Raw genomic sequence first — 27,985 nt, 5'->3', positions numbered from 1 at the left:
ATCATAGAATTCTATAAATATCATATCAGCGATTTTATTTGTGTGCCCAGGCAGAGATCCCCCAGCCCCAAGAGACCACCAGAATGAATAATGACTTGTGACAACGTGTTATGGAATTAAAAATTGGCGACAACTTTATTAAACCTTTCAAATGTAGGAAGGCATTGGCTTAGGCACTGGGCATGTATCCCTCCCAGCCCCCCAGCCAGAGGAACTGGAGCTCCTCAGGGTGAATGGGACATGGGAGGGTGTACAGCAAGATGCTTGTGTACGCAGACAGCCCACCCCATATCCCCGCAACGCAGGGGAGTTCACTGACAACCTTTCAGTGTATGGCCAGTGACTCCCATTTTACAAACCCCTTTAAGAGGGGACCCTGAAGCTCTGGAGCCAACCGCATGGTTGCTGCTGGCTCCACCTCCTATTTAAGCAACTGGCTCCACCTCCCCGTGGAACTGATTGGCTAACTGAGGCTTGGCGGGAACCTTCAATGACTAACACAGGAAGGCAGGCCAGCCCAACCAGCTGGTGGGTCCCACGAGGTGCTGCATGCGGTCCCGCAAAGGGCGTCCACAAAGGCAGGCGTGAGCACTCATTTCAGTCCCTAATTATCACTAAACATAGATTTCTCCTTCCCCCCCACTGCTGCCACACACTGGGTCAACGTTTTCATCGAGCGACCCACCATAATCCCAAGATCTCTTTCCTGGTTATGTTATATTTGTATAGTTAAAGCCATGGTTTTCCCAGGAGTGATGTATGGAAGTGAGAGCTGGACCATAAAGAAGGCCGATTGCCGAAGAATTGATGCTTTTGAATTATGGTGCTGGAGGAGACTCTTGAGAGTCCCATGGACTGCAAGATCAAAGCTATCCATTCTTAAGGAAATCAGCCCTGAATGCTCACTGGAAGGACAGATCCTGAAGCTGAGGCTCCAATACTTTGGCCACCTCATGAGAACAGAAGACTCCTTGGAAAAGACCCTGATGTTGGGAAAGATGGAGGGCACAAGGAGAAAGGGACGACAGAGGACGAGATGGTTGGACAGTGTTCTCGAAGCTACCAGCTTGAGTTTGACCAAACTGCGGGAGGCAGTGGAAGACAGGAGTGCCTGGCGTGCTCTGGTCCGTGGGTTTACGAAGAGTCGGACATGACTAAACAACGACTAAACTTCAAAAGAAGAAAATGCCTAAACTGCCAATGCTGAATCTGAATGTGATAGTATGGCTTCATCAATTGCTACTTTCTTCCTTTTCTTCGAAGTCCATAGAATGGTGCTTACAATAAGGCAAGAAGCAACCAATACCAGCAGCCCACATGTTGTCAGAATGACTGCTAAGGCACTGTACTTGGTAGGAGCAATGTGAGTAGCATTCCCAGGAACAATAAGTGCTTGGGCTATGTTGGAGAGGTCAGAGTACAAGAAAGACTTATCCCCTGTGCGGATGCCCATGTAAATTAGGGTGATGTTTGCCGAGGTTTCTGGTTTAAACACAAACATTTCCTTGGAACCTGCAGGCTGAGGTGCCAAGCCGGAGGTATTTATGGGTACAGCGTTTTCAAATTCTTCCCTCAGTTCCAGAGAACTTTGGCTTATTCTCACTTCGTATCTTGCAGCTGGAGAAAAAAAACCAAGATAACAAAAGGCTATAAAGTGTTGTATTTTTCCTGCAGTTGCCTGGAAGTAACAGGATTCAACTTTTCACCCCAAGCTATTGCCTATTTATAAGAAAGTGCTCACAGAATTGCAGCCTTAGCCAACCAAAATAAACAGACAATACTACCAAACAGGATATAATTAGCAAAAAACAATGGTTTCAGTCTAAGGACACAATAGGACACCAAGGGCATTTTTACCATTGTCAGCACTCAGAGACAGATACAAATTTGCGTCTGAATTAACATGCGGGTAAATGGGCCCTGCAAAAAAAATTATACTGTGTTGCTACCCTCTTTCACTCTGGAGCCCCCACAAACTGTTGGATTACCCAGTCCTTAAAAGTTTGTTTTGGGGTTTCCACCAAAATTATTTTTTTAAAAATAATAATAATAATAATAATAATAATCTGAAATATTGGGGTTTTCTCAAACCTGTTGATATCTCCCTTCTTGTACATGGATAGAGCCATTCTGGCTACATCAGCAAGGCATTCCTATCTGGATAGCTCAGTTGGTTAGACTGTTCCCCAACCTTGGGCCTCCAGCTATTTTTGGACTACAACTCCCATCATCCCTCGCTAGCAAGACCAGTGGTCAAGGATGATGGGAGTTGTAGTCCAAAAACAGCTGGAGGCCCAAGGTTGGGGAACACTGGCAGAGCATGGTGCCGATAACGTTAAGGTTGCAGGTTTGATCCCCGTACGGAACAGTTGCATATTCCTGCACTGCAGGGGGTGGGACTAGATCAGGGGTCAGCAACCTTTTCCAGCTGTGGGCCAGTCCACCATCCCTCAGACCTTGTGGGGGGCCGGACTATATTTTGAAGAAAAAAATGAACGAATTCCTATGCCCCACAAATAACTCAGAGATGCATTTTAAATAAAAGGACACATTCAAGTCATGTAAAAACACGCCGATCCCTGGAGTGTCTGTGGGCCGGATTGAGAAGGTGATTGGGCCACATTGGGCCCACGGGCCTTAGGTTGCCTACCCCTGAACTAGATGATCATCAGGGTCCCTTCCAACTCTATGATTCTATGATTCTAAATGTTCTTCTCTGCCAAAAGCACACAAGATATCTCTGTTATCCATGGGCAGCAGAACTGGACAAGTGTATAAAAGCATGCAGAGCAACTGATCCACAAACTGAGACTACTGGGGCAAAACTACTGCAGTAAAGAGCAGATTTAACTAAGAGAGGATCACCACCAATACTTGCTATGATGATATTTAAGAAGGAACAAACAAGGAAGGAATTGTTTGGTTTCCGGTTTCCCTCTACAAATAGGATTTCCAGAGTCCAAGTTACAGCAGAGATGTGCAGAGGGTCATTTTGAATTGGAATTCTGTTTTACTTATATTTATGGGTCTCAAAAGTATATATATATCCAAAGCTCGGTGCACATCCAATATGGATTTGCTTGCAGATTTTATCAGCGTAGTTTAAAACAGGGTTTCCCAACCTTGGGTCTCCAGCTGTGTTCGGACTACAGTTCCCATCATCCCTGACTACTGGTCTTGCTAGCTATGGATGATGGGAGTTGTAGTCCAAAAACAGCTGGAGACCCAAGTTTGGGAAACACTGGTGGTTGTTTTTTGGGGTTGTTGGTTTTTTTCAAAACACCCTACTTTTAAACAGTTTTCATTAGCAAAGAAAATAAGAAACACTGAACCTACCTTGTCCCTGGTCAAAGTCATCCCCTGGAGCTGTCCAGGTTAAAACAATTTTGTCCTCTTCTGTTCTGGCATCCAAATCAGTAATTTTGCATGGTGGGAACACATCCTTATAGGGGCCAGTGGGAACTCCAGATATGGTGAAAGCACTTCCAGCAGCCATTCTGCTGAAGCCCCCAGAACTGATGTGCGTATCTTCACTATTCATCAATGGCCTCGGTGCATTCATCTGGATTGTACCTATGCCACACCAACATAAACAAATACACAAAAGAGAGCTAAAGACCAGCTGAGCATGCTTCCAACAAACTAGGGACTAATGGACTTTGGGGCAAGTAGGCCAGAAAGGAAATAAACAACCTGACAGCAATGGGTCCCTATCTCATTGGTAGAACCTGTGTTTTCCATGGAGAAACACCCAGGTTCCGTCTAAGGTAACAACTTTGGGGATGCCCAGTAACATGATAAATGGTGGGTTAGAGCACTGGTTTTGCTGCTGCAGGGCTGGAGTGAGGCTGAGACCTCGTCGCTGCAATACAGGGGAGTGCTGGATTGGTTCAGAGGGCCACTGATGGTCCCTCTGATGTAACCACACAATCCTGACCTTGCTGCTACCCTGCCCCAGCCAGGTTAGCCATTGTGATGCCCGTGGCTCTATCCCTGGAAAGCCCTTACTAGCCAGTAGCAGCAATAATCATCTCCATTCCTTCTAATACTGAGTTTGGTTCGTCCGATGCCTATCCCCTTAGAAGCAAAATGGGGCTACCCCAACACAGAAGGTATGGGCTTCTTCATATTATGGAGACTTCATATTATGGAGACAAGTATGTAACAATATAAAAGATAAAGGGACCCCTGACCATTAGGTCCAGTCGTGACTGACTGAGGGGTTGCGGCGCTCATCTCCCTTTATTGGCCGAGGGAGCCGGCGTACAGCTTCCAGGTCATGTGGCCAGCATGACTAAGCCGCTTCTGGTGAACCAGAGCAGAGCACGGAAATGCCATTTACCTTCCCGCCGGAGCGGTACCTATTTATCTACTTGCACTTTGACGTGCTTTTGAATTGCTAGGTTGGCAGGAGCAGGGACCAAGCAATGGGAGCTCACCCCATCACAGGGATTTGAACTGCTAACCTTCTGATCAGCAAGTCCTAGGCTCTGTGGTTTAACCCACAGCGCCACCGGCGTCCCTTCATGTAACAATATATGTACTTGCAATTTCAATTTTTATTTTAAAAGCTGCTAGAAACCAATGTCCTGAAAGAAGGACCTATGCCCAATGACCTCTACAGAATGATGAGGGCGATTTGGCCACAGAATGCTGAGGGTGCCAAATTGGGGGGGGGGGGAGTGGAAGAAAAGAAAAATAGCCTGTCTGAGACCTTAACAGGCTTCAGCATCCTTCAGAGAGGATAACTGGGTTGGGCAGAAAGGAGAGCTCAGCACAATAAAGCTACAAAACACACTACGGAGGCTGAATGTTTCTAGGATGTAAGCATCTAGAAATATTTCATCCCAATGGACCATTCATGTAAACTGCTTGACGAGTTTTTTTAAAACTAGATTCAGCTTTCCATGAAATACAGCCAATACAGCCTGGTTAGAGTTTTCCACATGATTATGAAGAGAATTCAAAGAGCCAGCCTGTGGCCATGACATAGTTGTCTCCCTAAATATTTCCATAGCGGTGCTTGTGCAGAGTAGTGCTTCTTCTCGCTGAAGATGTAATACACTGAGAACACCTTCTGTTCAAGTCCATGGAGGCAAACAAGGCTCAAGAGCACGGCTTGACGACTGACATCCCAAAGCCTTACCATTTGTTATGTAACCAGGAATATACATTGCAGGGCTCCAGAGCGTTGCAGGGTATGGGCTAATTGTCTGGCTGTCCCTCTGGACGCGGACTTTCAAGCTATATCTTCCGTTTCTCGCGAAAGAAAAGAGGTATTTAGAATACACACCATCATTTTTTATCGTATCTGCACCTGCAGCAGCGAGGGAATACAAAGACAAAAAGTGTTTAATCTGCTTTGGAAAAATCCTCTTAGTCTGTGCTTGAATCAGCCAGTTTCTGCCACCCCACAAAAAATTCCCTAAAATATAATATTGTTTAAGTAATGGTGAAAAGTACCACTAAGCCTGCAATTCTATACATATTTACTTGACGGCAAGCCTTATGGGACACACTTCTCACTTCATACTCCATTGTGTTCCATTGCCATTCAACTCATATGCAATTGATTTTCCCTTTATACCTTCTGGACTTAAAACTGTCATTCATATTTGGACTTCTCCAAATTTTCCAGTGCAATTCTCAGTCAAAAACCTTACCCAAATGTGTTTAAAATATGTGTTTTAGGATAAAGTACATTTTTTTGGCAATAAAATACACATTTTCCAACTTAAACACACATTTTACCTGTGGATTTTTTTAAAAAAAAATTGATGTACAAACAGGACAGGAATCTGACCTGAAGCAGATTGATCCATTCATCAGCTATAACTAAAAAAATAAACTTATAAAAACATATGTTACCTGCACCATTGTCGAAAAGGTCCAAGATAATTGGATCTCCACTCTCTGGCTCAATAATGGCAGTCACATTTGCACCAAGAATGGGAGAGAAGCCTTGATTAACCTGTGCGTACACAATCATTGGACTTGGGTAGGCGTTTGTATCTTTATTCGTGTGGGTTCTCACGGTGATGGTAGACACATCAGACTTTACGGCTCGCGAGGTCACGGTCATTGTGAGAACTTCAGGGAGCCCATGAGAGTTAGTGAGTAAGTATGTCCAATCCCCAGCCTGAAAAACAAATTTATATATGCTCAAAAGCGTTCAGCCTAAATAGATTTTTTTTATTGGGTTTTATAAACAAGAATAATGCTGTAGAAATAAGTACACCAAGTTTTCTCGTGCCACTTGTATATCACAAAAATAGCATAATAAATGTGGGGAAATATCTAGAACAGATGTTTCATTATTAGTGGTCAGTGTCATTACCGAGGAGGCAGGTTTAGTCGTTGTTTGAAGACTATCCCTGCCTCCGGGTCTGGCCTTGACCAGATGGATACTGGAATCAACAGGGGAAACCTACATGACCTGAAGGTGTTGCTGTGTAATGCCAGGTCAATGATGAATAAAACCACTGCCATCCACGACCTGATTGTGGATGGAGGATTTGACCTGGCATGTGTGACAGAGACCTGGTTGGAGGAAGCAGATGGGCCTGTCCTTGCCGCTGCTTGCCCACCAGGTTTCTCTTACGCACAGCAACCCAGGTCATGTGGGCGGGGAGGGGGGGTTGCAGTGATTTTTAGGAAGTCACTAGCTTGCACCAGGCGTCCTACTGGGAAGATCCAGCTTTCTGAGTGCATGTTCTGGAAGTTGGGCAATAGGGGCAGTACAGGATTCCTTTTGGTGTACCGACCTCCCCGCTGCACCAAGGACTCCCTGTCTGAGCTGCTTCAGGTCGTGGCGGATTTTCTCCTGGAGACACCTAGTTTGGTTGTCCTAGGAGATTTTAACATCCATGCCGACACGACCTTACAAGGGGCTGCTCGGGACTTCGTGGAAAGCATGGCCTCCATGGGGCTGTCCCTGAATAAGTTTGGCCCAACTCATAGTCATGGACATGCCTTAGACCTGGTGTTCACCTCTAGTGACGTGGGTGATCTGACACTAAGTAAAAGTGAAACAAAAGAAGTGCCATGGTCAGATCACTTCCTGGTGCAACTGGACTTCTCTGCGACCCATCCCCTCTGCAGGGAGGTGGGACCAATTCGGATGGTCCGCCCCCGCCACTTAATGGATCCAAATGGTTTCCAGAGAGTGGTAGGGGATGCTTTATCCCATGTTGATGGCCTTTCAGCTGATTCCCTGGTGGCCCGCTGGAATGCGGAGTTAACCAGGGCTATCGACTGTCTGGCTCCGAAGCGCCCTCTCCGATTGCATGGAGCCCGGACAGCTCCGTGGTTTTCTTCGGAGCTGAGGGCGATGAAACAATCGCTGAGACGGCTAGAGCGTCGGTGGCAAAAAACTCACTCTGAATCTGACCGGACACAGGTTAGAGCTCAACGTCGAGCCTACCAAGTGGCGATAGCGACGGCGAAGAAGACTTTCTTCACCGCCTCTATTGCATCTGCAGAAAATAGTAGCAGGAGACTCTTTCAGGTGGTTCGTAATTTAACGGAACCACCTTTACCACCGGGGCCTTGTAAAGACCCCAAGATCTCCTGCAACGATTTTGCAAAGTTTTTTGCAGATAAAATCACTCATATTCGGAGGGAGCTAGACACCACTGTGGGAGCAGTGCCGGGGCGGGAGAGTGCTAGAGCTCTGTCTGGTCAAGTTGCATGGAATCAATTTCAATCCGTTACCCCCGAGGATGTGGACAGGCTGCTTGGACGCGTGAAACCAACCACCTGTCTCCTGGATCCTTGCCCATCCTGGCTAATAAAAGCAAGCCGGGAAGGGCTGGGCGATGGGCTCTGCGGGGTGGTGAATGCTTCCCTCTGTGAGGGAACATTCCCAGATCCGCTGAAAGAGGCGGTCATTAAACCGCTTCTTAAAAAACCATCTTTAGACCCGGCCAGTATGGCCAACTATCGCCCAGTCTCAAATCTTCCTTTCTTGGGCAAGGTGATTGAGCGCGTGGTTGCTGAACAACTCCAGGCACGCCTGGAGGATGCGGACCATTTGGATCCCTTCCAATTGGGATTCAGGCCTCATCATGGGACTGAAACTGCCTTGGTCGCGCTGGTTGATGATCTCCGGCGAGCTAGGGACAAAGGTGAGAGTTGTTTCCTAGTTCTGCTGGATCTCTCAGCGGCCTTTGATACAATCGACCATAACATCCTTCTGGACCGTCTAGAGGGGCTGGGAGCTGGGGGCACTGTTATACAGTGGTTTCGCTCCTTCCTCCTGGGCCGTGTTCAGAAAGTGGTGGTGGGGGATGAGTGTTCAGACCCCTGGGCCCTCACTTGTGGGGTGCCTCAGGGTTCCGTCCTCTCCCCCATGCTTTTTAACATCTATATGAAGCCGCTGGGAGAGATCATCAGGGGGTTTGGACTGGGTGTTCATCAATATGCAGATGATACCCAGCTCTACCTCTCTTTCAAATCAGAACCAGTGAAGGCGGTGAAGGTCCTGTGTGAGTGCCTGGAGGCGGTTGGAGGATGGATGGCGGCTAATGGATTGAGGTTGAATCCTGACAAGACAGAAGTACTGTTTTTGGGGGACAGGGGGCGGGCTGGTGTGGAGGACTCCCTGGTCCTGAATGGGGTAACTGTGCCCCTGAAGGACCAGGTGCGCAGCCTGGGAGTCATTTTGGACTCACAGCTGTCCATGGAGGCGCAGGTCAATTCTGTATCCAGGGCAGCTGTCTACCAACTCCACCTGGTACGCAGGCTGAGACCCTACCTGCCTGCGGACTGTCTCGCCAGAGTGGTGCATGCTCTAGTTATCTCCCGCTTGGACTACTGCAATGCGCTCTACGTGGGGCTACCTTTGAAGGTGACTCGGAAACTACAACTAATCCAGAATGCGGCAGCTAGACTGGTGACTGGGGGCGGCCGCCGAGACCACATAACACCGGTCTTGAAAGACCTACATTGGCTCCCAGTACGTTTCCGAGCACAATTCAAAGTGCTGGTGTTGACCTTTAAAGCCCTAAACGGCCTCGGCCCAGTATACCTGAAGGAGCGTCTCCACCCCCATCGTTCTGCCCGGACGCTGAGGTCCAGTGCCGAGGGCCTTCTGGCGGTTCCCTCATTGCGAGAAGCAAAGCTACAGGGAACCAGGCAGAGGGCCTTCTCGGTCGTGGCGCCTGCCCTGTGGAACGCCCTCCCATCAGATGTCAAAGCAATAAATAACTACCTGACATTCAGAAGACATCTTAAGGCAGCCCTGTTCAGGGAAGTTTTTAATCTGTGATATTTTAGTGTATTTTTGGTTTTTATGGAAGCCGCCCAGAGTGGCTGGGGAGACCCAGCCAGATGGGTGGGGTACAAATAATAAATTATTATTATTATTATTATTATATGTATAAGTTCTTGGTTCACGAATTGGTTTAAACAATTAAGAAGAAGAAGGGAGGGAAAAGGAAAGGGAAAAGGGGGGAGAAGGGTGTGTGGCGAGTGGGGTGGGGTCAGGTGGTTATGCTTCTATCATTCTACTTAGTGTGTGTGAGGGATTGTGTCAGTGTTACTTGTGTGGGTTCTCTTCCTATTCACTTGACGTATTTCCTTGGTGGTGAGAGAAGTTGGGTGTGGCTTAAGGTGTGGTTGGTTGTCTTTGGTTGGCTGTAGTGAGAATTGTTTTCGTGTGTGAGCGGGGTGTGAGTGTGTATTTATGAAACATGTTAGCCAGATTGATTCGTATTCCTTTTCCATCCAAAGGCAAGTCCCCGATAGAAACAACTGAAGGACAATTCACTGTTACCTCAGCAATCCCCGGAATCTGCAGGCGAGCTGTGCGGAAAAGTGGATCGACATCAAATTCCCCATTTGTAAAGTGTTTTCCTCTAGGGCCACGAAGAACGATACTGGGTTCCTTTGCCAGCCACGTCACTACGAAAAATGTGTCGTTTCCTACTGTGCTGTCAATAATCGTCGACCTTTCAATCTGACCATTGCCCTTCACCCTTTCAGCCGTGCTTTCAATCTGTACAAAACCAGAATAATGATAACTTCCCATTTGCTTTGACACAGGCATGGCCAAACTTGGCCCTCCAGATGTTTTGGGACTACAATTCCCATCATCCCTGACTACTGGTCCTGTTAGCTAGGGATGATGGGAGTTGTAGTCCCAAAACATCTGGAGGGCCAAGACTGGCCATGCCTGCTTAACATATCCTCTTTTGTTATGTAGCAATTTAAAATAAGCCCCAGTTGAAATATTCCATTTGGCACACATTGACATCGTAATGATCCTTTATCGCATTTAAAAACACTACGGGTGACAAGCAATTAAAACAAATTAACAAAGCCAGATAGGGGCACAGAAATCCCCTGAAACAAAATCCACACCTTTTCAGCCACAGCCATGTTCCAAAAATACCTTCTTTGCTCACTCTGGCAGATGAGTACTATGGCAATCGCAGAGCGAGTAAGCAGTTACTGGTAAGTTCCTTCTGGATTCTACCTCCCCAGCACCCCCAGCCCACCCCCAAAAGAAGACAGCACACATCACAAAACAGCACTTCAACCCTTAGGCTGCAATTCATGGATTTCAATGGAATGGAAGATTCATACTTGTTTTCAGGATTACAGCCTTGATTGTTATTCTTCCCTGTGCTTAAAGGTAAAGGGACCCCTGACCATTAGGTCCAGTCGTGGACAACTCTGGGGTTGTGGTGCTCATCTTGCTTTATTGGCCGAGGGAGCCGGCGTACAGCTTCCAGGTGATGTGGCCAGCATGACTAAGCCGCTTCTGGCAAACCAGAGCAGTGCACGGAAACGCCATTTACCTTCCTGCCAGAGTGGTACCTATTTATCTACTTGCACTTTGATGTACTTTCAAACTGCTAGGTTGGCAGGAGCAGGGACCAAGCAATGGGGGCTCACCCCATCACGGGGATTCGAACTGCCGACCTTCTGATCGGCAAGCCCTAGGCTCTGTGGTTTCTTTTATAGGGATGTGGGTGGTGCTGTGGTCTAAACCACTGAGCCTCTTGGGCTTGCTGATCAGAAGGTTGGCGGTTCAAATCCACACAATGGGGGAGCTCCCGTTGCTCTGCCCCAGCTTCTGCCAACCTAGCAGTTCAAAAGCATGCCAGTGTGAGTAGATAGGTAAATGGTGTTTCTTTGCATCCTGGTTTCCGTCACAGCGTTCTGTTGCACCAGAAGCAGTTTAGCCATGCTGGCCCCATGACCCAGAAAAGCTGTCTGTCATCTCGGCCTGAAGTGAGATGAGCGCCGCAACCCCATAGTCAAGTTTGACTGGGCTTCACTGCCCAGGGGTCCTTACCTTTTACCTTCTTTAGGTACCTATAGGCCCTTTTATAACTTGCCATGGGCTGCATCAACAAGCAGAGCAAGTATGTACATAATTAAGTTGATAACTAAGTAAATTGAGCTATTAAGGTAAGTTGTAAGATTTGCACATTCCAGACAGGAATGACAAAGGGCCAAATTAAACATGTCACCACAGTTTGTTTGGTTTTTTAAAAAAACACGAATATCTGGTTCTGGGAAAGGAGCTGGTCAGGACAGTGGGATGGGAAATTAGTGAACTGAGAGGAAAGGGAGGTGTAACCCTTTTAGAGCAGTGGGTGTGACTCTGGAATGCTTTCATTGTGTTTTCTATGCTTAAAATAGTTTTTTATGCTTCAAGTAGAAGGTACCTTTGGATTGGTGGGCCTGGGAAAGATGGTTATCACAAAGAAACTTCCTTCTCCCTCAATTTTCAAAAAAAGTTTTTTTTTTTTGTTCTGGGTGTTGTTACTTTATTTTTTTAAAGTGGTGCTGAATAGATAAATGCATAAATTGTATGTATACTGCTTTAATTCATCCACACACACACACCCAAAAAAGATACGCATCCCACCTGAAACATAGACAGAGGCAATACTGAGAGCTGAACGAGCGATCAGTTGCTTGTAATGCCACAATGCCATTCAAACTGTACAGCCTGAGGAAATTAAGCTCACAGTGCAAGTGACTGCATGCATACCTGAGGGATAGCTCCATCAGTAAAGCATGAGACTCTTAATCTCAGGGCCTTGCGTTCAAGTCCCATGTTGGATGAAAGATTTGGACAGAATGATCTTTGTGGCTGCTTCCAAATCTATGGTTCTAAGACTCTCTCTCTTTTTTTATTACATCTGCCTTCTTCTTCCCAATATGCCCTCAATTGACTAATTGTTGTCCAAGCAGTCATATCAAATTCAAATAATACAAAATTTGAGATAAAAGTCTAGAGCTGCAGTATGAGATATAAGGGGCACCCGTTCTATTTTATCAAACTAAAATAATGCTCTAAAATAACAGATTATGAATAAATGAATGTGTTGGCTCCATAAATGCTTTCTCCATGCCTCCTATTAAAATGTATTCGCCTTACTACCGTATGTAAAACAGCCTTCCTTATAGCAAGATATACAGTATCTACATGAACAGACCTGGACAGGCTGGTGGCTGGTATCTCCATCACTTGCTACAATGGCGCTGAATACGTCTATTAGGCTATTTGAATCTTGTCTATCAGTGACAAAAAAACTCAGCCCCCCTGAAAAAGAGAGTACAAGGAGAAATCTTAAAAGGTGAATAAAAAATTAACTTCATTTGACAAGGTTATTATTTCAGAGAATAATGGAGCTGTCCAGACGTTGGCTCACACTGAATTTTCCTTTGAAATAGTCTTGTTTGTTTTATGAGCAAAAACCACAAAGGGTGTTTGCTATTGCTAAAACAGACAGTCTTACCTGTCATTTTGCCCAGTTGTTCCAGTTCTTGGGATGCAGAATGCCCCAGAGCGATGGTATGAACGACTAAGCCAGCGTCAATGACATCAGAGAAACACTTGCTGTGTGAACTGTCGTCTCCACTGGTCAATAAGATGATTTCAGAACCAGAAACACTTTCATCATGTTTTTTAATTACCTGGAAGCAAATAATTTACCATGAACATGAAGGACACTCTTGGCAAAGAAAATGTCACAAGTTAAGAGACTCCTTAATACTTCACTATATTGCTGTGATTCATATCCACAGGACTAAAGTCATGTATTTCCAAAGATTTGTATACTGACAACTTTCGAGAAAAATAAGGCAGTGAAAAGCATCCATTTCTTTGATGGTTTTAATTGTTAAATAGTAAGGGTTTTGTGAAATTGTTTAATTGTTAAATAGTAAGAGTTTTGTGGAATTTATAAATGTTGAGGACATCAGCAATGGGAGCAAGGGAGGAAGCAAATCTAAAAAATAACTATGAAATAAATAAATAATAATAATATCTGCCATGTCTAGCCTTATGCTCATCACTTATTTATCTCAGACTTAGTATTCCTAATCTGCAAAATAAGACTTATTTAACAACAGGACACAATTGACTCAAGCCACTGTTTTGCCCTGGCTCTGGGTGCCAGACCTCAAGTTTTCAGGGGAGGAAATCTTCGAGCCTAAAGTCTGCCTACTTCTGACACAGCAGATGCTGAGTGAGAGCCAATTTATTATTGTAGGTACAGAACTTCACCCTCATCAACCTATGTTGTTGTGTGTTTTTTTGCAGGTGGTTTTATTGTGCTGTTATTGCTCAAGCCCTGCTTCTAAGCCTCCCACAGGCATCTGTGAGAACAGAATGCAGGATTAAATGAGTCACTGGCCTGACCCAGCAAGATCTTCTATGTTCTTATTTATTTTGTTGCAATTTTGCATGCTGTCTACTCCCTTGCTGTGTTTTTATGGAAGTGCATGTCAACCCAGAAATTAAGTCCTATGAAGACCAGGTGCGACCAGGGGATTACTTTGGGGAAAACTAGCACGATGGGGAATAGACAAAAGACTTTTGTGGCTAATAACTAAATTGCATGACGGATCAGCCGCAAGGGTGAGAATCACTCCGGCCGGCGACCTCTCAAATTCAGTAAGTTCCATGCATAAAAGACTGCAACTTAAACAAGGATTATGAGTCTGAACACTTAATGTGGGACTCATTTCGGTTTATTTTTATTCCTTTTTAAGTTTTCTATTTTTCCTTCTGTATCCCGATTTGCTGTCTCTTGTTAGCTAGATAGAGGACCTTTCCAAAGTCTTTTCTTTTCAATTGCATTTGGAAGTTCTGTTCAAAAACACTGGGTGACTACACAATTGCCCCACAAGAATAGTTCCAGTTCCTGCATCAAAAACCAAAAATGTTCCTATGAGCCGAAATGCGGCAAGAGAGGCAATAATAAATAGGACTCGCCTGCAGCGCCAGCTGTACACCCGTGCAAACATTTGCTCTGTCGCCGTATGAAGCAACTGGCAAGTTGGAGGCAAGCTGCTTTCGTATATCAGCACTCGTTACTTGCCGGATCTGAGATTTTACTTCTCCTCCTTCACTGAATGTGACAACCCCAATGTAGGAGTTCTCTTCTACAATTTGCAGTAGATATACTTCTACTGCCTGACGCATCCGAATGATTCGATTGTTCTGTAGGAGGTAAAATATCACCTGTTATTCATTCGCCCACAAATAATAATGCAACATGTTTTCACGGAAACAATATCAGGCAGGGTATACTGCCTGTTCAAGAATTCTCCTACAACCAGAAAATTTGCATGTGGTTCTCCCAGCAGAAGACTTACTTGGGAAAAAAGAAAGAGGTATCATTAAAAGTTTGTTCTTCTTCTTGGTAATGCGAGAGGTTAGGATAAAATGGAATAACAATAGCCCCATATATCTCCCCAACTGCAAGATGTCTGTGACAAAAGTATCTCTCACTAAACGTAAATGAACTGTGAAAAAAACCATGAATTGAAAGTAGAGACGATAGATGTGCCTTTCCCTGTTTGTGTTTGTTTTGTAATACAAAAAAACTTTAATAAAAACAAATTTTTTATTCTCCGACACTAACCTGACATCGGTGATCTTTAATAAACTCTGTAATCGATAGCACTTTTGAAAACAAAAGCAAGGGAATTTCAGTTTCAGAGCAGGTGTTCAAAGAGTAAGACTTTACCTCATCCATGCTGCTGGAAAAATCCAAGACTAAACAGATCACTCTGTCTGTTGCTTGTAAAAGTGAGAAGGTTGGGGGCAAAGGACTGTTGTTGCTGGTCAGAGGAATATCGGATTTAAAGTCATGAGAACTCATGATGACATCCCATGTGCTTTTGTAACTGCACATCCTGTTCTGGGCATTGAGAGCTTCAGCGTTATGGTTGCTTGAGTCACAGAATTCAAACACCTGAAAACAGAAAACAGCAAGACAGTTCTGGGCACCACAATTTAAGATGGATATTGACAAGCTGGAACGTGTACAGAGGAGGGCACCCAAGATAATCAAAGATCTGGAAACAGAGCCTTATGAGGAACGGTTGAAGGAGCTGGGTATGTTTAGCCTGGGTAAAGAGGAGACTGAGAGGAGATGTGATTGCCATCTTCAGATATCTCAAGGGCTGTCACGTGGAAGATGGAGCAAGCTTGTTTTCTCCTGCTCTGGAGGGTAGGACTTGAACCAATGGCTTCAAGTTACAAGGAAGGAGATTCCAACCAAACATTAGGAATAACTTTCTGACAGTAAGAGCTGTTTGATGGGGGAACTGACTCCCTCGGGAGGTTGTTCTCTGAGAGTCCTGTTTAGACTCTCCTTCTTTGGAGGTTTTTAAGCAGAGGTTGGATGGCCATTGTTTAGGGATGCTTTAGTTGAGATTCCTGCATCACAGGGCATTGGACTAGATGACCCTTGGGTCCCTTCCATCTCTACAATTCTATGATTGTGTGAAACACTTGCAGAAAGCATCTCCATTAGCAACCACAGAAATCGCACACACACAAGGGCTTAGAGAGAAAGGCTCCCAGCTCCAAGAGTGCTGTTTCCATCCCATCTTCTTCTGGAAACGAACAATTGCGAATGACAAAAACAGATTGCCCAGAATATCCAGGAAGTTGTGACGATTTGCTATGAGGTAGGCGAAAACCAAGTGGCTGGTGCCAATTTGCCAAGTGGAAAAATTCCTACCAGGCCCCTCAACGGCGACCAACCAAGGTCCATAGCAAGGTCAGAAAGAAAATCTTATAGGGTGGGAGGGCGGGGAAAAAGCAGGAACAGCTAGCAGGCTGCAAAGAGGGAGATCCCCGGCCGTGTCCTGCCTTTATAGGGCAGGCCCCACCCCCGAGCCAGCTGACTGGCCGGCTAGGGGGTGATGCAGCCAGGAATCCTCTCCAATCACGCGGGGCCTCTGCGCGTGTGGAGAAGCCATGAAGCCTGCAACCCCACCTCCTTCTTAGTGCGGAAGTGGCTTTATGAGCAATACGTTCAAGAACATCACCTAAACACCTGGGAAGATATAAGCCCCCTTTTCTACATGCAACCTTCAGCCACTGATCCTTCAGATGCTGCTGGACTCCAACCACCCCCAGCCAGCATGCCCAATGGTCAGAGATGTGGGAGATGCAGTTCAGCCAGTTTCCCCATCCCTTAAGTACAGGAAACGTCATGTACGATCTCTCTTGAACTGTACTTACAGAAGATAAGCTTTGCATGTACATTATGGAGGATGATGCATTTTGTTCCTTGTCGTGTATAAAAGTGCACCCTTCTTTTAAGAGCCCTGTTGCCTGGTCAATGACACAGCTGCCTTCAGTGCAGGATTCTTTCTCGCAGACATAAATTCCTGTTAGGTCAGAAGAACACCTAGGAATAGGCACAAGGCAATCGGGACATGAACATATTGTGCTCCCCAAGGGAGTGTGAGTGCAAAAGAAAACAAACGTTTAAAACTTTTAAAGAAACATGAAGCAGGTAATTTTTATTCTGAAAAAAGCACACCTGTGGCTGCAGCTGCATCAGTCTTTACAAAAAAGAGCACAGTTAGAGGCGATTTATTTGGTGGAGCATTGAATTGCCATTATATGTAAGCGAGTTGTCTTACGCCCACAATTCTTGTCCTTGTTTATGGTTTGTATTGAATGAAGTTATTACAAGCTCATTATGTACAATTCAGAGTTCCTTTTTGGGCCGACCAGAAGAAGATTCACAAAACAGAGATTGAAATCCAGGCATCTCGTTGTCAGGATCTCACCATCACAAGTATATACAGAGAGAATCGCTCCCATGAACTTAATTCAGGAATATTCAAACTGTTTGGCTGAGATACTGAATGGCACATGTCATTATTATTTTGGCATTGTAGATATTATTTAAGATTCCATGTAATAGAAGGTGTTGAAATGCCGCACATTGTTGATAAGGTGTTTTTTGCAAACTATATACAGAGTTGTTTAGTTTGAACACACCTGCACATACACAAATTTTACCTGGTGGCTTTCACCTGGTTTTGACTCGATATGTAAAAAGGCTTTTCACTGTCATATTCATCAAATACCCCCCATCGAAGGTGGGCCCACTCATGGACGAAAAGCCTGCCTGTATAAATAAAAGCACGGAAATTGCATTGAGACACTTGCTAGTAATCTAAAACAGTCCCATAGAAGCAAACGCTACAGAGCAGGTAGTGTTGCAGGAAAGGGGGTTGTGTGCTTGACTTGTAAGACAGGAAGAGTTCAAGTTCCTGTACTGATACCCTAACTCAGCGGTTCTCAACCTGTGGGTCCCCAGATGATGTTGGACTACAACTCCCATCATCCCTGAGCTCTGGCCTTGCTAGCTAAGGATTATGGAAGTTGTAGTCCAACAACATCTGAGGACCCACAGGTTGAGAAAGGCTGCCCTAACTGGTTGAGCCTCCCCCAAAAGCTGAATCTGCAAGCTTACCAAACACAAATCTGGTCTTGAGACCCTTAAACAGTCACTCTTTAAATTGTAGGTCATTGTAGGGAACCCCAATGACATTTTTCTTGGCTATCAATTGCAGTGAAACCCCCAGCCCAGTTAGGATGCCTATTGCAGCTTATGAAATGCAGCTGTCCAAGTGTCTTAAGGCTGCCAATGGCACCAGTTTGTGCCAATTTTCAGAAGTTGACACCTTCCCAACTTTGTCAGTGCCTTTATCGCAAGAGAATATTTTGGAGAATTTCAAATATTTTCCTAGCACCACAGCAATCGAGAGATTGTGTTATCTCTCGATTGCTGTGGTGCTAGGAAAATATTTGAAATTTCCTCTAGCAAACAGAGCATGCCATTTAATAAATTTCCTTTTTAAGAAACCACTGCTTTTAATCAATTATTTCCCCCCATTATCTGAAAAGTAATATGTAGTAATATGATACTCCATGTCCCAATTCAAATGTGAGGCTTCTGGTTTCAAGATTCAACAACCAGTACTTAATTTCTGTTTCGAAAATGTTATGAGTTTTTTTGGAAGGACCAGTTCCCTTGTGTTTATACTGAATGTTAACTATAGGTGGATTTATCACAATGGTATATGGTATGCAATATATGTATATGTATATATATATATATATATATATAAAGGTAAAGGTAAAGGTACCCCTGCCCGTACGGGCCAGTCTTGACAGACTCTGGGGTTGTGCGCCCATCTCACTTAAGAGGCCAGGGGCCAGCGCTGTCCGGAGACACTTCCGGGTCACGTGGCCAGCGTGACATCGCTGCTCTGGCCAGAGCCAGAGCTGCACACGGAAACGCCGTTTACCTTCCCGCTGGTAAGCGGTCCCTGTTTATCTACTTGCACCCGGAGGTGCTTTCGAACTGCTAGGTTGGCAGGCGCTGGGACCGAGCAGCGGGAGCGCACCCCGCCGCAGGGATTCGAACCGCCGACCTTTCGATCGGCAAGCCCTAGGCGCTGAGGCTTCAACCCACAGCGCCACCTGCGTCCCATATATATATATATATATATATATATATATATACACACACACACATATATATACTTTACAGTGTGATAAACGTTTATTAAAAACTAAAAAGAGTCACGTATGAAGACACTGTTACTGTTAATTATTAAAGATATTCTTTGTTGATTACGATGCAGATGTGAGATTTTAAAATTGTACTTTTTTGAAACACAAAAGGTAACGGAAGAAGAAAGGTAATAATTATTTGTTTAGGATTTACCGTGTGGTCCATAGATTCCAATCGAATCATTATTTACCAGGAAGTCAGAGGTGAAATGTATGTATTTTCCCTTTTCTCCACACCCTCCATATTGCAATGTGTATGGATCGTGTCCATGTTTCCAATAAGGAGGAGCAACAATGACATCTGCCTAAAATGAAAGTTTTGTTTAATGAGCAGGTTTGAAATAGGTACGCTTATTATTAATTACTGACAAAAGCAGGAGTTCAGTCCAACAATTACTTACATGTCATAAGTCAGATTTCATAATACTCTCCACCCCCACCCACCCAGAACAGACACATTGGAATATAGTAAACATGTTTTTGAACTGCAAAAGTACTAAACTGCACCCTTTTTAGTCATACTATGAGATTGCACTTGACAGTGAAATCTTATGCATGCCTACTCAAAAATAAGACCCAGTCAGTTCAATGAAGAAGGGACGCGGGTGGCGCTGTGGGTTAAACCACAGAGCCTAGGACTTGCCGATCAGAAGGTTGGCGGTTCGAATCCCCGCGATGGGGTGAGCTCCCGTTACTCGGTCCCTGCTCCTGCCAACCTAGCAGTACGAAAGCACCTCAAAGTGCAAGTAGATAAATAGGTACCACTCCAGCGGGAAGGTAAACGGCGTTTCCGTGTGCTGCGCTGGTGCTGGCTCGCCAGAGCAGCTTCGTCACGCTGGCCACATGACCCGGAAGTGTCTTCGGACAGCGCTGGCCTCCGGCCTCTTAAGTGAGATGGGCGCGCAACCCCAGAGTCGGTCACGACTGGCCCGTACGGGCAGGGGTACCTTTAACTTTAACTTTAACTTTAACTTTAACTTTAACTTTAACTTTAACTTTAACTTTAACTTCTTTAACTTTAACTTTAACTTTAACTTTAACTTTAACTTTAACTTTAACTTTAACTTTAACTTCTTTAACTTTAACTTTAACTTTAACTTTAACTTTAACTTTAACTTTAACTTTAACTTTAACTTTAACTTCTTTAACTTCTTTAACTTTAACTTTAACTTTAACTTTAACTTTAACTTTAACTTTAACTTTAACTTTAACTTTACAGTTCAATGAGGTTTACTACCAGAGAAACGTGAAGAGGAATGAAGTCTCAACATACAGTAAGTCCTAATGCTTTTTAATTAATAACAGGGGCACCAACTATAGGGGGCTTTGGATACCTGGGCACCCACAAAAATGTTGTTGTGGGTGCTCAACACCCACACGACAGGGGGCCCCCACAACCTCTGAGGTTTTGCAAGGCCTCGGACAGCATCTCTGAGGCCTCAGAGGTGCCACTGGAAGTCAGGTTCTGAGGCCAGGGGGCGTGCATGACGTCATGATGCCACACACAGTGGGCACCCATAACCTGGGACCCAAGTTGGCTCCTCTGATTAATGATAGCATCAACACAGCACATTTAAAAGCTGGAAGGTATGAAGAGGCACACAAATGCACTGTGGGTGTGGGCAGTAGATAACTACAGTGGTACCTCAGGTTAAGAACTTAATTCGTTCGGCCGGTCTGTTCTTAACCGGAAACTATTCTTAACCTGAGGTACCACTTTAACTAATGGGGCCTCCTGCTGCCGCTGTGCCGCTGCCGCACAATTTCTGTTCTCATCCTGAAGCAAAGTTCTTAACCCGAGGTACTATTTCTGGGTTAGCAGAGTCTGTAACCTGAAGCACTGTAACCTGAAGTGTCTGTAACCCGAGGTACCACTGTACTGTATTAGCTGTACTTACCACATGATCAGAAATAACCTGCTCTTTGTGCTATTAGCAATGGAGCGTACAAGATTTGTTCTGAGCAAATCTTGAAATGACTTTACACATTATGTTCCCCCTACAAATAAGGTAGCTTTGAGATTCACTCCCTATGCAAGCAAATAAACTCACAGGACGGGATATGCTGTTCATTCAATTAGTAAAATTTATATACCACTTGATTGTAAAAAGCCTCAAAGCGGTTTATGGAGAAGAATAAAACAATGAGATAATCAGCAAAAACAGTAAAATGCAACTGTTTAGAACAAAGATAATTAAAATCAATGATAAGCTAAAAACCAGATTAAAGCACAGATCAAGATTATACATATCTGGATATGCTTGGCCAAACAAAAAAGTGCATGTATTATATGCACGCCTGTAGCAAACCAGCATCTATTAGGATCAGAACAATCTTGAGAATTTTGGATCCAACTAACGTTTACATTTTTTTAAAAAGCCCTACTAACAGAGTATCCAAAGGCATTACCATTTAGTACTGAAACAAGATGAGCGCTGCACCCCATAGTCGCCTTTGACTGAACTTAATTGTCCAGGGGTCCTTTACCTTTACCTTTTACCTTTACTGTGTTCAGCAACTATTTTAACTGGAGGCGGATGGATGGAAGAAATGAGGATAGCAGGCCCAGGACACTGCCCTTAATACGTACCTTTGTGTACACCTCTTGCGTTGGCTTTGCGTAATTGTTTCTTTCCCATGTTGCAGGTATTAAAATTTTGACACTCCCAAAATGAACCCTTCCTTGTGTAGCATTGAACAAGTAGAAGGAAGCTTCAGTAATCATTTCCTAATAAGAGAACGAAATGATAGGAAAGTGGATTAGCGAGAATCATTAGCTCATGCAAGGAGGAAAGTGTAAACTCATAAATCATTGTGCAATCAGCAAGTCAGACTGGAATGAAGCTGGGGGGGGGGCGGGGAGGAACATTGATTTGAGAAATAGTGAAGATTATGTTAACCCAGAAATTTTTAATTAATAATTTGTCCTATTCAGTGCTATTTTTCTAGAAAAAGAGGTGCTGAAGTTAGGAATGGTTTAAAGACCCCAAATGGCATGAAGCTGGTTTGTGAACCAACACATTAAATGGCGGTATTTTATAACAAAGTACGGGATACATAACACACGTTGGATGATAAAAAAAATCCCAGCACTGGAAGTGCAAGGCATGTACAGCGAACACAGACTAAAACAACCCATAATAAGCAGCTGCAGGGCTGAGGAAGGCAGGAGAAATGCCAGAAAATGGCTTGGTAGTGATATCTGCATTCCTGAAATGCTTTGCTGCTTATGAAAACATTTTATGATAACTGAAAAGTGGCAAACCTTTCCCTCGATCCTCATAGCTAAAGATGAAGCATTTGTGCTTCAAACTACATAGAAATTCTACCACAGAGTGCCAGGACACAAGGACTATTTTATCAATTTCACAACGCTTTCAAAGCAGTAGCTTTCATGCAGCGTGCGTGAAGCCAGATTCGAAACACACACTACACACAGCTTGTCTGGGCAATTATAATTGCCTCAATAATTTCACAACTGTAAATATAGGCTGATGCAGCAAAAACAACCGGCTTCTGTTGCAGCAGGTTCACTCGCATTAAAACTAGACCTCTCCAGGCCACTCCTTAAATCCACCATCTTAACAGAAGGGTTCAAGCACCACAGTGTCGATATGGCATGTCCATTCTACTAGGAAATCCAAAGGGATTTCCAAACCAAGCTTGCCATTATCATGTAACAATTGGATTCACCTCACACGCATTCTTGAGCTGAGGAAACACAAATCTGTTCTCCTCACAATAAATATGACTAATTCTAGAAGCATTCTGAACAATGTGATCCTATGCATATGTTTACTCCAAAGGCGGACTTGATCCGATGGGGTTGACTTCTTAGTAAGTGTGTTCAGGACTGCATTCTTAACTACTCCTTCGCAGCCCTTCCTTGATACATTGTCTGGAGGCGGTTGGAGGATAATGGATTGGGGTTGAATCCCGACAAGACAGAAGTACTGTTTTGAGGGGGCAGGGGGGGCAGGCAGTTGTGGGGGACTGCCTGGTCCTTAATGGGGTAACTGTACCCCTGAAGGACCAGGTGCGCAGGCTGAGAGTCATTTTGGACTCACAGCTGTCCATGAAGGTGCAGGTCAATTCTGTGTCTAGAGCAGCTGTCTACCAGCTCCATCTGGTACGCAGGCTGAGACCCTACCTGCCCGCAGACTGTCTCGCCAGAGTGGTGCATGCTCTAGTTATCTCCCGCTTGGACTACTGCAATGCGCTCTACATGGGGCTACCCTTGAAGGTGACTCAGAAACTACAACTAATCCAGAATGTGGCAGCTAGACTGGTGACTGGGAGCGGCTGCCGAGACCACATAAAACCTTCATTGGCTCCCAGTACATTTCTGAGCACAATTCAAAGTGTTGATGCTGACCTTTAAAGCCCTAAACAGCCTTGGTCCTGTATACCTGAAGCAGTGTCTCCACCCCCATTGTTCTGCCTGGACACTGAGATCCAGCTTTGAGAGCTTTCTGGTGGTTCCCTCACTGCAAGAATTGAAGCTACAGGGAACCAAGGAGAGGCCTTTCTCGGCAGTGGAGCCCTCCCTGTGGAACACTTTCCCTTCAGATGTCAAGGAGATAAAGAACTACACAACTTTTAGAAGGCATCTGAAGTCAGCCCTGTCTCGACAAGTTTTTAATGTTTGATGTTTGATTGTGTGTGTTTTTTCTGGTAGCCGCCCAGAGTGGCTGGGGCAACCCAGCCATATGGGTGGAGTATAATTAATTAATTAATTAATTAATTAATTTATGTGGCTTGCTATAGTTGCTAAACAGAAATGCTAGAAGAGATTGGCATAAAAGCACCATTTCTCCAGTTAGGAGAAGGCTATTCCCATGGGCACAGGGGATATGTGGGGGAACAACTTTGCATTTCTCATCTCACTGACAATAGATTTATCAGCATCCAAGGATCACAGTCTATGACTTCCTGAAATTGTAAATAGGGTTACAAGTCCCTGCCTGTCTGGAACCAGTTACATCGGGGAAGAAGCCAGGAGGGAGGAGTGGAGCAGGAAGTTGTAGGAGCTGAACGAACAAGCCATGAGAAGTAACACGTAGTTTGCAGAGCCCTGGGCAGGTATATCCAATGACCTTTCTCACCCAGATCCAGAAGATCTGGTGAATTCTGAAAGAGGTGCAACTTCATAATTTTCAGGGTGTGCTGCAGTGAAGTCTGGCACAGAAAGTCCCTTAATTCCTGACCGCTGGAAGCAGAGAACAGATCCAGTCCAGATGTAGAGCAAAAAAGAGGGGGAACACTTTCAGATTTTAAATCCATAACTATAGGGGATCAGGATCCCAAACATTATTCTTTACTATTAAATATTTATATATCTGGATTTAAGATTACCATTCAGTTTTTGGCAGCTATTTGACAGGTAGAAATGGTTCGTCGCCCTAGGGGTAACTAGGGTTAGGACGGCAGCCAGATCTGCCTAGAGATAGAGCATGTGGGGGGAGGTCAGTAGTGCCCCCAGGGCCAGATTTAGCTACTGAAGGTAAAGGTAAAGGTACCCCTGACTATTAGGTCCAGTTGTGGTTGACTCTGGAGTTGCGGGGCTCTTCTCGCTTTATTGGTCGAGGGAGCCGGCGTACAGCTTCCGGGTCATGTGGCCAGCATGACTAAGCCGCTTCTGGCGAACCAGAGCAGCACACGGAAATGCCGTTTACCTTCCCGCCAGAGCGGTATCCATTTATCTACTTGCACTTTGATGTGCTTTCAAACTGCTAGGTTGGCAGGAGCAGGGACCGAACAACGGGAGCTCACCCCGTCACGGGGATTCGAACCGCTGACCTTCTGATTGGCAAGTCCTAGGCTCTGTGGTTTAACCCACAGCGCCACCCGCATCCCTTACTGAAGGTAATGGGGCCCTTTATATGTTCAGCTGTCCTTTGTCAACAACAAATTGTCACAGTTTTTTGTGTTGAATTTATGCTATATGGTAATTTACAGACCTAACTGGGGGAGCCCCTAAGCTATAGCTTGTTTAGCTTATACGTAAATCCGGCACTGAGCCCCCCCTTGAATGCTTGGTCAGGAGCAGCAGCCATCCTTTGGAGAGGCAGGCTGCCTTCTGTCTTAGGTTCCAACTGCATTTATTGAGACTAAAGTACCCTAAAGTTTACGAACTATGCGCCCAAAGTCAGCATCAGCGGAAGCCAACAGGGCCATTCTGTAGTGCCTGGTGTATATACTCGCTAAAGGAGCATTAGGCAGAATAAGAGCTGTTGACAGTGACACCACCTTCCATAGATGAAGGAAGATACTTCTCCCCCCAATACCAGCTGAATGAAAGGATGCAAACAAGCAGGCAGTGGGCCTAACGACCTTTGTTCTTTCAAAATGCACCTTCAGATCACAGCGAGCATCCTTGGGATTCCACACTTTCCTCCGTGAATGCTTTGGATCTGATCAATACAAGGGTAGCTGTAGCTCTTGCTGAGCACGGAAATGAGAAAAGTACTTCGCAAAAGGTGCAGAGGAACAAATGTGTTCAGAAACATCGCATGTTTGTGGAAGATGCCTCGACGTGCAGCTACGGAACAGAATTTTAAAGAACAGATGCATCAATACATTTTGCGTAAAGGCGCAAAGGGAAGTCTATGCAACACCACGAGCACCGTGACCAACTCTTTAAGGCGGGTGGGATGTGCAACTGCTGGATTTCTCATAGAACCCCCCCCCCCCGAACGCATTAAACCGCTGAGAGTCGCGAAATTGGCACAGACAACCTGCCACCTTTTTATAGCATTAGAGCTGTGTTTTGCAAACAAAAAATATTTTCACCCTTGCAACTGAAGACTCGTGCGGAGTTCAGAAGACAGGGAGACAATAGAAGCATCTTCAATGTGCTCAGTCGTGCCCGCTGGTAAACTAAGAGGGGCAGGGGCAGGCAAAATCTGAATCACCAAGGCGCAAAGGCAATCCAGGTAGCGATACATAACCGCAACGCGGAAGGTGTGCGCGATGCCAAAGAGGTAAAATGACAATCGTAGGCAGGCAGAGCCATCAGGACTTAGCTGCGATGCCTGCATTGCGGGGTCGGGGCGGGGGTTGGACTGGGTGACCTTGCGGGGTCCCTTCCCCCTCGGGTCCGCTTCCCATCACCAGATGCGCGAAGGGTCCATTGGCAACAGCGCCGGTTGCCTCCTCCCTTCATCTTTTACCTTAAGGCTGGAGACGATTTTCGCCTCTTGGGGGACGGAGGGGTGAATGGCGACCAGCAGCCCCTGGTAAGCGCTGCCCTTCAGCGTCGCGGCGGTGACCCCCCCTCCGAGGAGCTGCAGGAGGGCGAGACCCACGCTCAGCCCCAGCAGCCCCACGGGGCCGGCCCCCGCGTGGCTTTTTCTGGCCATCCTTTTCTGGAGGAGCACCTCGGAAGTCCGCAGCGCTTCCCTCGCAAGACAACGACGGCGGCAGGTTTTGTTGCAGCTGCGCGCAACGATCAGGAGATTGCAAAAACGAGGCGCGTCGTATGGAGACGGGATTTGTGTTTTGTGGTTTTGTTTTTTTGTCTTCCCTCCCCCGCGGGCGCTTCGGATTTCTTCATCTGCTCTCACTTCAGCTGCTTCTCGAGATCGGGGGAAATGGAGAGTTTCTCTTGCGCATGGGTTGTTCTCCCTTTCAGACGGGACGCAACTTCTTCTGAAATCGCAGCCCTCATCCCAAGTTGCGCTCGCCTCTCCCGGAGAAAAGTCGTGCATGGGCGCAAGGGAAGCTGATAGATCGGGTATGTGCCCTCTGACTGGACGGCCTTACAGCAGATAGTCCCCTAGCGAGAGTGGAAGACAGAACTCACATCTTCCTGGCACCTTGGCAGCTGTAATACCACGTCGAGCAGCTTTACTTATATTTAAACAAGTTTAATCGGCCTTTTGTCCCAGGTGATGTTTACCATCAGAATGCATAAACGTAGCATGAGTGGCAGTATAATACAAATATGTATAGATTGTGGACTTTCCTTCCAAGGAGGTTTTTAAGCGGAGGTTGGATGGCCATCTGTTGTGGATTTCTGCATTGCAGGGGGCCGGACTAGATGACCCTTGGGGTCCCTTCCAACTCTACCGTTCTATGATTCTATGTTAAAAATCTGAGCATAACAGAAGTAGCCAAATGCTCTTAAAGACCCTGAGACGCCACTTCAAAAGTATTGGAGAAACATGCTATTCCTGAGAGTGGTATTACAGGGCTTTGGGGGATCACTACAAAAGAAGGAGTCGTACGCAGACCCTTTGGTGTGGGTTCATACAGGCAGCAGTTTTAGCTCCTCCAGGAGTCTTGTGTGCCATAGAGCAGGTTTGAAGAGCTGGCAGCCTTCCAGATGTTGTTAAGACTAGGTAAAGGTAAAGGGACCCCTGACGGTTAGGTCCAGTAGCGAACGACTGTGGGGTTGCGGTGCTCATCTTGCTTTACTGGCCAAGGGAGCCGGCGTATAGCTTCTGGGTCATGTGGCCAGCATGACTGAGCTGCTTCTGGAGAACCAGAGCAGCGCTGGAGCTGTACCTATTTATCTAATTGCACTGGCGTGCTTTCAAACTGCTAGGTTGGCAGGAGCAGGGACTGAGCAACGGGAGCTCACCCCGTTGCAGGGATTTGAACCGCTGACCTTCTGATCGGCAAGCCCTACGCTCTGTGGTTTAGACCACAGAGCCATCCATGTCCCTTGTTGTTTAGACTACAACTTCCATAATTCCAGACCATTATGGCTGGGACTGATGGGAGTTGGCTTCTTCCAGAGGTTCCCCATCTTTTCCCTGGGGGAATGTTGCTACACATAAAACCCATACCCAAAAGTCTGTGCAAGGCTCTTCAGCCGTAACCTTGTTTTTTGTGTGTTGTTTTGTGTGCGTGCATATGTGTGTTTGGTAGCAGCCCCAGCTAAAACTGGGCCTGCTAACAGTAGCAACAGAAATTCCTGCCCCCAAGGAATTTGCAAGTTAACATTCAATTTGGGGCAGCGGTAAAGAGGAGCGGAAGAAGTTTAAGTTCAGTTAGATAATAAGGGTTGACGATTGAAGTGCTGTGGCAAAGGTTTTAATGGAAAGTTGGGTTTTCGAGGCGAATCTAAAGGAAGAGATGGAGGTGTTCCTGGAAGGGGGAGGGGAGTGAGAAAGGGCACAG

At 45.5% G+C, this 27,985-nt stretch overlaps 1 protein-coding gene across 1 annotated transcript; it reads right to left on the bottom strand.

Moving 5' to 3' along the window:
- Nucleotides 1-108: 108 nt before the first annotated feature.
- Nucleotides 109-26,593, bottom strand: CLCA2 (chloride channel accessory 2). Its single transcript, XM_079981220.1, has 14 exons — nt 26,032-26,593; nt 21,450-21,587; nt 19,014-19,164; nt 17,297-17,405; nt 16,505-16,673; nt 14,997-15,224; nt 14,240-14,467; nt 12,759-12,936; nt 12,456-12,562; nt 9,776-9,997; nt 5,869-6,139; nt 5,147-5,317; nt 3,337-3,573; nt 109-1,617 (listed from the first exon to the last, which is right to left on the bottom strand). Exons 1-14 carry the CDS (start codon nt 26,566-26,568, stop codon nt 1,190-1,192), a joined length of 3,174 nt encoding a protein of 1,057 aa, XP_079837346.1. The 5' UTR covers nt 26,569-26,593; the 3' UTR covers nt 109-1,189.
- Between the last annotated feature and the right edge of the window lie 1,392 nt (nt 26,594-27,985).

This window comes from Podarcis cretensis, assembly GCF_951804945.1.
Source record: "Podarcis cretensis genome assembly, chromosome: 6".
NCBI lineage: Eukaryota > Metazoa > Chordata > Lepidosauria > Squamata > Lacertidae > Podarcis > Podarcis cretensis.
The sequence above is the reverse complement of the archived record's forward strand: the minus strand, read 5'-3'. Positions and strand labels throughout refer to the sequence as shown.

Excerpts from the sequence above, each read along its gene's own strand:
- CLCA2 (XM_079981220.1), bottom strand. The coding sequence starts at position 26,568 with ATGCACGACTTTTCTCCGGGAGAGGCGAGCGCAACTTGGGATGAGGGC. Across the intron at positions 12,937-14,239 it reads GTGTACAGCTGGCGCTGCAG|GTAATTAAAAAACATGATGA; the intron begins GCGAGTCCTATT and ends ATTTGCTTCCAG. Across the intron at positions 12,563-12,758 it reads ACAACTGGGCAAAATGACAG|GGGGGCTGAGTTTTTTTGTC; the intron begins GTAAGACTGTCT and ends TCTCTTTTTCAG.